The following is a 9,163-nucleotide window of genomic DNA, read 5'->3' as shown; positions in this document are numbered from 1 at the left end:
TGTCTGTACGTCGATGTTTTCGTCTGGTCTGTGAAACCTGGAGTCATAAAATGTTCTTTAACTCGGTGACTTGATCAACCCGGTTCGTGAGGATTTGGGTTTTTGGTGTCAGCTTACGTCTGAAACTTTAAAACATGGATGAGTTTGTAGAGATGGATGTTTGAACTGCAGACGAGCTGCGTGAGACATGAAGACGAGTTTCTAAAGATCGATGTTCATTTTGGGTCCAAATTAATTTATAAAAACGAGTCTTTTCGCGTACCAGGACCGGCTGTGGGTCTGTTGGACTCTGAGGGAACAGAACGTGGACGAGCTCGGTCCAAACCTCGACCTGCCGTCGGTCCTGAAGAAGTTCAGCTTCCCGACAGACTCGCTGTGATTCAAAGCGAACTGAGGAAGGAAAACTTTTATTGCTCCCACTGTGGACTTTATGCAATAAACCCGCGACAATAACTTTTCATCTGACAGCGAGCAGTTTGAGGGGAGACTTTATTGTGGCTGCTTTATTGAATGAAGAACGCAGTGGGAGAAATAAAGAGATGTGTTTTCCCTGCGCTGCTCGTCTCATCATAAAACCGTCTTTAATAACCTGCAGCTTTATATCTTCATCTTAAACACATGAAGCTCAGCCTGCCGGGGGACGACGGGATCGATCGCATCCAGACGTGACGTCCAGACCGCCGCCTTCGCCGCACGTCTGACGGCGTTTCATGGATTAAAATAAGATGAAAGTTCAGGTTAACTGTCGTCTGGTGTCGCAGCAGCTGAAGGAAGTCGTACATGTGAATAAATAAAACAATTCATACAGTAAACATGAATCAGACACTCAGGAGGAAACAACTGAAATATTGTCCTTTAAGAAAAGTTTCTAACTTTGCTTCTATCAGGTCCCACAGAGATGAAGAGCAGAACCCAGATGGTTCTGAACTGTGTAACTGCACAGTAATCAGATTACTTTAAACACGTATTTCCTCTGATGAACAATTAAATTCAAATCCTTTATAAAGAGCTAGAAACCAAACCAACCACAGTGAGTCCAGCTGTGGTCTCCATCAGTCCACCTGCATGAACTTGGTTCTACAACGAGCTGAGAGCAGCAGAACCTCCTCAGTTCTGGACCTATGGACTGTGTCTATCTATGTCTGCATCATGGCTCCACATGGAGAAGACCTGAACAGAGGAGGAGAAACATCTGACTGAGAGACTTGACAAAGATGGAGAAGGATCCAGAAGATCAGTGAGCAGCTAGAACCCAGTGCAGCCCAGTGTGAGCAGGAACCAGGAGGTCCAGAAGGAGCCACAGCAGCACTGATCAGGGCTGCAGTGGTCGTCCTCCTACAATGACTCCACGGACAGTCAACTACTGTCACTATGGAGCTGTGGACACCAGACAAAGGCAGCTGCTTCAGACTTGGCACAGGGCTGATCAATGGAGACCAGAGTTAGTGTGAAGCTCACACAGTGTGAAGGACACTTCAGAACATCAGCCTCTATGGACGGAGGAGCAGAACTAAACCTGGCTGCTGCTCACAGCTAAACTTCCACATCAAAGTTCACCAGAGAACATGAACAGAAGCCTGATGGATGCTGGAGAACATCCTCTGGTCAGATGGAGATCCATGTGTTGGGCTCACATGGAGTCCAGATGTTTGGTGTGAACCTGACCAGGACCACCACAGTGGATCATGGTCCTGACAGTGAAGCACGGAGGTGGCAGCATCATGATGTGGGGCTGCATGAGGGCAGAAGGTGTTGATGATGTTTCTAGATGCTCCATGACCTTAGTGGACTCTGGTCTCCTCCATCAGAACATGTGAGCAGAACTTAGTGGACTCTGGTCTCCTCTGTGCTGAGGAGGAACCTCAGGAATGAAACTGACTTTAGTTTAGCTCCTTCTGTGGAGCCTGGATTTAAAAATAGGAAATCTAAACTGGTAGTTTGTAATCTGACATCAGAGCCAGTACCCTGCTGCTAGAAGTAATCTGATTACTGTGAGATGCTGCAGATCGTTTCAGTGGTTCTGAGCTGCTGCTGTGTTCTGTCCACCCTCCTCCACTCATCCTGCCGTCATGTAGACTCCTTCTTCTGTTTTCCATCGTTCCTCCCTCCGACAGCTCTGTTTCCTTGTTAACCTCCAGTTTCCTGCCTCCTCTCCTCCTCTCCTCCTCTCCTCCTCTCCTCCGCTCTCCCTCCTTCCTTCACGTTGTCCTCACTTTCTGTCTCTTTTCTGTTTGTGTGTTTAGTGACAGGACGGCCATACATGGACATGGAGTAAGGAGCTCCTGAAGCCGCCTCCTCGCTCTCCGGCAGCACAACTACCACTAATGCCCCGCCATGGAGCAGGCAGTAAAACACAGAGACAGATAAAGGGAAAATTAGAGAGGGCAAAACAGCAAGCAGAGGCAGAACGGGAGGAAGCTGCAGATCCATAATCTCCACAGCAGAGAAACACTTAGAGGCAGGCGGCCGATTCTGTCTATCTTGCAACTTCAGGGACCATCATCACAATTTAATAAGAATTTGAAAGGCTGCGGCGCTGCAACAAATCTGTCTTCAGCGGGAGAGAGCTGGCCTCAGACGGAGGAGGGAGGAGGCCAGACACAAACGCTTTAACGCTTTCCGTCCTGGACCTTCTGGAGGAGGTCCCTGCAGCAATAGACCGTATCCAGGACCCACTTTATTAGTGTTTCACACGTGTTCCGCTGCTGCTGGGATTTAAAGAAACTGTGTTGTTCTGTCAGGAGGTGGCCCGACTGACAGGTGGACGGAGGGGAGGTCTTCCAGCTGCTCCTCAGCGTTCAGGAGGCTTCTGGGCGTTCCAGCCCTGAGCTGTGACTCGCAGGTCAGAAGGAGCTTTTATTGTGTAAGCAGACAGGATCTACAGAATAAAAGGCGGGCCACGTGTCCGTCCGATGCCTTCTGGTTCCTGCCCGGAGGTTCTTCAATGGCTTGACACCTGACTGCCCTCCTCCCTCCTCCTCCCCCCGTCCTCCCCCGCCAACATGTCCGCCCGCCTCACCTCCCAGTCGGGCCGTTAACCGCGACGCTCTCCTGCGATCCGCCGCCTCCACCGTCCTCACCTCCTCCGTCCTCCAAGGACACGACTCTCAGACTCCCTGCAGGCTCTGATGCAAGATGGCGGCCGGCGTGGCGACGTGGCTGCCGTTTGCACGGGCGGCGGCGGTGGGATGGCTGCCGCTGGCCAAGAAGACGATGCCCAAGCCCCCGGTGGACAACACCTCCAGGTCCGACGAGATCCTGTACGTCAACGTCAGCGGGGTCAGGTTCCAGGTGGGTCCACTGAGCATGCTCCAGACACTGGGTCGCTGTGGGCGGGGCTACTCGGTACACTTGAATTGTTGACGTTGTTTTGTTTTACATTGACAACAATGCAATGATCCTTCTGAGTAGTTATTGATCTGAATCCACATCATGTGAACTGTGATTGTCATCATGTTGCTCTGAGAGAAAATATAAATGGTTTAAAATCAGTGTCTGGCCACAAAGAATTAACAAAACCTCAGAACTACCAAACAGCTGATATTCTGCACATCATAAATGAATGAACAACACCTGGAAAAGGCAGCAGAGCCTTCAGTAGAAACATCTTGGCCTGGTGAAGGTGCTTCACCCTCGTTTGTGGTCCTTCTTCTGCCCTAACCGCCTGCTGAGGAGGCCCAGGTGTTCATTCACATCCCCAAAATACATGACAGGTGTTACCGACCCACAGGACTTCAGGTGTGGATGCTGGTGAAACCGCCTGGTGAGGGCTGACTGAAGGTATTACTGGTCACTGTGGGCTGGTCACTGGTCTGACATCTGGACCCTCCTCTGTGTCTTCAAAGGCCTGCAGCTCAGAATAAAACTATAAAGAAGAGCATGGAGGTGAAGAAGCAGCTGGTTCTGAGGAGGTCTGAGGAGAACTTTGGTCACATTTAGTTTGTTTTATGTGGAATGATGTGTTTTGTGTAGGTTTTGCGTTGCAGGTTCGTCCATCGTGAACTGAGCTGTTTCCTGACGAACCCGTCATCGCTCAGTCGATGCTGGTGTTCAGACTTTCCCTTTTCTTCTCAGATTTAAATCCTCTGCTCTGGCTGTGTGTGACATGGAGCTCCAGCTCTCAGATTTAATCTCATGCAGGGTTATTCCCGTTATTGTGAGAGGAGACGGGTGAGATGTAGGTCTTTAAATATACATTAACCCCCCGCCGCGGGTCTTTGATGTGGAGAACGTCGGCGTCGTGCTGTATTTGTAGAACGGCTTCGCTCCACAGATCCTCTGATAGCAGCCACTGATGTTGAACTCTTCACATCTCCTTTAATTTTTCTGCTCAGAGCGTTAAAACCCTGTTGGCATGAGGTTCCTTCACTGCTGCTGGATGGGAGTCATAGTAATTGGAACCTAGAGCCACCCAGTTATCATAAAGGTTCCCAGATTCTTAGTTTTCGTTCTTCAGTCTTTTTTAAACACAGAGGAGATGTGTTATGTCCTTAGTTCAGCTTCTGCAGAGCTCCGCCTCTGATCGCTGATTGACTCTTTCTTTTATTGCTGAAGTCGGTATCAGCTGATCACCAGGAGATGTTTTCTGGTAGGACTCTACAGATCCGTCACGTCCTGACCCTGCAGCGACGGACTCCCGGGTTCAACGTGTGAATCTTGGATGTTTAATCAGCGCATTGAAGAGCGTTTGGGCAGAAATAATAATAAAATGGCTCCACAACAGAAATAGGTTTTGGCGTCGAAGTACTTTCTGCTGAACTCGAGGAAATTTCTTGTCAAGGCCTCAGACTTTGTCCTAATTTTTAAAACAAAATGCAGCAGCCTGACGTTGAGGTAAAAAATAGAAGCAACGCTTGGCTTTAATGCGAAATGACAGCCGATAGCTGAGAGGCATGAACCAGGTCCGGCTGCCGGTTAGCATCAGCTGCTAACAGCTCGCTGCCTCCATCCAGCTCAGGGTCTCTGATACGTGGACGTCGCCTCGATGTTATTTTTAGACGGTTTTCTGCTCTTTAAGGCCATGTGATGCTGATGAACCTGGAAAAAGCAGATGACGAGGAACCTTCACGGAGTCCCAACCCTCTTAGCCGCCCGGTTCAGACCGGCTGCGTTTAGAAACCACCGGTCCTGCTAGCTACCAGGCTAGTAGCATTAGCTACCTGAGCTGGTTGGAGTTAAACTCTCTGGGGAGCGTCTTAGTGTTTCCTGCTGGTTCATGTGGAAATGAGCACTTTGCAAAATGGCCTGAAATCCACGACTGCATAGCGGTGGAGGCTAAAGCTAACAGGTTCTGCTAGCTCCACACCTCGAGTCCCTCCCCAGGCAGGTGTTCCCCGCTGCATCGGGGAACTACAGCTAACCACAGCTAACTACAGCTACCTATAGCTAACCACAGCTAAACATAGCTAACTACAGCTAACCACAGCTAACCACAGCTAACTACAGCTAACCACAGCTAACTACAGCTAACCACAGCTAACCACAGCTAACTACAGCTAACCACAGCTAACCACAGCTAACTACAGCTATCTAAAGCAAACCACAGCTAACTACAGCTAACCAAAGCAAACCGTAGCTAACTACAGCTAGCTATTGCTCTGTTCATGGGTCAGCGCTCAGCTATGTGAGATATAGGGGGCGCCCCTGAGCTCAGGTTGTTAATTTGATTCAGGCCAGTTTTGGCTTGTTGAAGAACCTGAGCCTCCATTTGTGTGCGTCTGGTCTTGATGCCAAACCCCAGCTAAAGGGAGTTTATTCACCAGTGCTGATGCGTGTGAGTCACGTAACAACAGCTCTTTGTCGTACTAATGAAGGTTTTCTGTCTCCAGACGTGGAAGAACACTCTGGACCGCTACCCCGACACGCTGCTGGGCTCCTCGGAAAAAGAGTTTTTCTACAACGAGGACACGCAGGAATACTTCTTCGACCGAGACCCCGAGATGTTCCGACACATCCTGAACTTCTACCGCACCGGGAAGCTGCACTACCCGCGACACGAGTGCATCCAGGCCTTCGACGAGGAGCTGGCCTTCTACGGCATCGTGCCCGAGATCATCGGAGACTGCTGCATGGAGGTACGGCCCAGGACGTCGGCGTGGTGTCCGAATCTGTAGGTCTTCAGGCTGCGTGTGGGAGATGATAAGAACTCAAGAACGAGTCCGTCCGACCGTCGGGTCTCGTTCTTTCTGGCAGTGCAGACGATCAGAACGGCAGCTTCCAGCTTTATGCGGTTTTAGTGCTGCAGTCCTTTCAGATGGCTTCGTAATGCGCCTTCGTCTGCAGCGTGCCGATGCGGCTGCTGCGACCTCTGACCCTGGATTTGCTCCTAATGGTCGGGTTTAATGTTGGTTTTTGTTGCTGCTGCACTCATTAAGTCTCTCCGGAGAAGAGCAGCATGAGCCCAAAGTGTAAAAACATTGATGGATCTGAGGGGGATCGCTAACCAGAGCTGCTCTCAAACCCCATTATCAAGCTCATTACAGCGGCCGTGATGAGCCCAGTGAAACTCCAGCAGTCCAATCTGATTTGCCTCTTTATTGCCGCTGATTTTGGCAGCCTTTGTAGCGTCTTTGTGTAAGTGATTTCTTTAACGAGTCATAAACAAGTAGTTTGTTTGCTGCCCACTCGCTGCTCCATAAATCACCTCCAGAGCTCGTCCCTTTTATGTTGCAGAGAGCCTGCAGAGGCTTTTATATCTTTATATCCTGGTTTTTATAGCTGACCCGTCCACTGACTCATGAATTGTTCATTATTTCCTCTGATTTGGCAGAGCTGATCACGTTCACTAACTGTAACGGCGTCCAATAAGTGGATTTCTGTTTTCACTCCCCCACAGTTCCCCCTGAGAAACAGGACACACCACTTTTATTTTTAATCTTCTAGTAATTTCACACGTTCTCTTCTCTCTGCTGACATTTAGCTTTCGACTTTTTCTTCTTGGACTTCAGATAAATTGTTTGAAAAAGGAGTTTAGCGTCCTGTGCACCAGGTTATTAGTCAGCGTGGAGGTGGCGCGCTGTCTTGTTAAGCGCTAACAGGAAAGGCCGCTAACCTTTAAAGAAGCTAGCATCAGCGGCAGCGATGGGCGTCGCCTTCTGGTCCACACGGAGCTGCTGTAGCGTCCAGATCTGCTGTTGTCTCTGCTCAGCGGATCGCAATCAAGTAAAAATGTAGTCGGACAGACGCTAGCATTTCTGTGAGCCTCCGCATCTTATTAGCACAACAGTTATGTCCAAAGTTACCACCAACGCAGCCTTCAGAGGCCCTGCATTCAGCAACGCCATCAAACATCACTTTAAGTTGGTGGTTTTAAACAGGATCAGTTGGAACCAGGGAGGATTTAATGCCAGCGCCTAGTGGCCATCGGTGGTACTGCACGTTAGGCTCAGCTCAGTCTATCAGAGGAATACAGTCATTAAGTTGGTCTGCACTGGACAACGTTTCACAGAAAAGGCTGTAAAACTGGGAGAGGAACAGGAAAGAAAGGACGACGGCTGTTTGTACGGTTTCTGATGAATAATGTCATTTGTGATTATTTTATTTTATTTTTTTTTTGAACGTGCTGGCAGGTTCCTGCATCGAGAGGGTTAAAAGAATAAAACTGAGATGTTCTTTGGACGGTGATGGATCCCTCACAGCTTTACTTTACAGCTAGCATAGCTTCACCATAGAGCGTACAGATCCCGTTTGATTTATTCCAACTGGTTTGTTTTTGACGTAGTTCAGCTAACATTCATTTACTGAGAGAATGAGAACACCTGTATCAGGATAAATACTGACTTCTATTTATTGTGTTGCGTATTCACATCAGTTAATTAGTTAAAGAAGATAAAAACACCATGTATTGGTCACTTCTGGTCAGCTGAATAAGGTGACGACAGGGTGTGAAGCAGCCATGATGAATGCGTAGCCATGAGTTATAAATGAATACATTCGTGTGGAGTTTGACGACGTATTGAGGGACACATACGTAGTTCTGTTGACTGAGCTGGAGCAGCCATGATGGATGCATCGTTTAAATCAGCATATCGGTAACTTAAAGCGGCGCTAAACTTGTCCTTTCGTGTCTCCGTGCAGGAATACCGAGACAGGAAAAAGGAGAACCAGGAGCGCCTGGCCGAGGACACGGAGGCCAATGAGGCGTCGGACGCCCCCCTGCCCCCCCACAGCACCTCCCGGGAGCGTCTGTGGCGAGCCTTCGAGAACCCGCACACCTCCACCATGGCGCTGGTCTTCTACTACGTCACCGGCTTCTTCATCGCCGTGTCCGTCATCGCCAACGTGGTGGAGACGGTCCCCTGCCGGCCTCCCAAGGGCAGCGTCAAGGACCTGCCCTGCGGCGAGAAGTACCAGCTGGCCTTCTTCTGCATGGACACGGCCTGCGTGCTCATCTTCACCTTCGAGTACCTGATGCGCCTGTTCGCCGCGCCCAGCCGCTGCAAGTTCATGCGCTCGGTGATGTCGGTGATCGACGTGGTGGCCATCATGCCCTACTACATCGGCCTGGTGATGCCCGAGAACGAGGACGTGAGCGGCGCCTTCGTCACGCTGCGGGTCTTCCGCGTCTTCCGCATCTTCAAGTTCTCGCGCCACTCGCAGGGTTTGCGGATTTTGGGCTACACGCTGAAGAGCTGCGCCTCGGAGCTGGGCTTCCTGCTCTTCTCCCTCACCATGGCCATCATCATCTTCGCCACCGTCATGTTCTACGCCGAGAAGGGCACCAAGGGCTCCACCTTCACCTCCATCCCCGCCTCCTTCTGGTACACCATCGTCACCATGACCACGCTCGGGTGAGTTCACGTCCGACGCCGAGCAGATGCTGCTGCTGATGATTTAATGCCGTCGCCATGGTAACCGGAGCGCTGGCCGTCCTGCTCGGTGTCAGGACCGTTGCAGCAGAGTTAGTCTGTTTCCACCGCCAAAGAGATGGAGCGCTCGCCTCCCACTCGTTGCTTGTCGAGTACGGTGGTGTATCTTCACCCCGCTGCCGCCCACGCCGCCGCTGCTGCCGCGCTGCTGCCGTGTCTTCACCCGGCACTCGCCTATTATCCGCCGTTCAAAGAGCCGGTGGAGAACATCAGAAATAGAGTCGGGAAGCTGCCATAAGCTGCGACCATACCGCTTTCCATCGCACTCCTCCTCCTCGCTGTACGCACTCCTACCT

The 9,163-nt window shown here is 50.5% G+C and overlaps 1 protein-coding gene across 1 annotated transcript; it reads left to right on the top strand.

The window, feature by feature from the left end:
• The first annotated feature begins 3,135 nt into the window (after nucleotides 1–3,135).
• Nucleotides 3,136–8,793, top strand: LOC103362487 (potassium voltage-gated channel subfamily D member 1-like). Its single transcript, XM_008288854.1, has 3 exons — nucleotides 3,136–3,291; nucleotides 5,829–6,074; nucleotides 8,077–8,793. Exons 1-3 carry the CDS (start codon nucleotides 3,136–3,138, stop codon nucleotides 8,791–8,793), a joined length of 1,119 nt encoding a protein of 372 aa, XP_008287076.1.
• Nucleotides 8,794–9,163: the final 370 nt, after the last annotated feature.

The sequence above is a fragment of the Stegastes partitus genome, unplaced genomic scaffold (assembly GCF_000690725.1).
Source record: "Stegastes partitus isolate 25-593 unplaced genomic scaffold, Stegastes_partitus-1.0.2 Scaffold577, whole genome shotgun sequence".
NCBI lineage: Eukaryota > Metazoa > Chordata > Actinopteri > Pomacentridae > Stegastes > Stegastes partitus.
Note: the sequence above shows the minus strand (reverse complement) of the source record. Positions and strands in the feature narration are given on the sequence as shown.

Excerpts from the sequence above, each read along its gene's own strand:
- LOC103362487 (XM_008288854.1), top strand. The coding sequence starts at position 3,136 with ATGGCGGCCGGCGTGGCGACGTGGCTGCCGTTTGCACGGGCGGCGGCG. Across the intron at positions 3,292-5,828 it reads TCAGCGGGGTCAGGTTCCAG|ACGTGGAAGAACACTCTGGA; the intron begins GTGGGTCCACTG and ends TTCTGTCTCCAG. Across the intron at positions 6,075-8,076 it reads TCGGAGACTGCTGCATGGAG|GAATACCGAGACAGGAAAAA; the intron begins GTACGGCCCAGG and ends GTCTCCGTGCAG.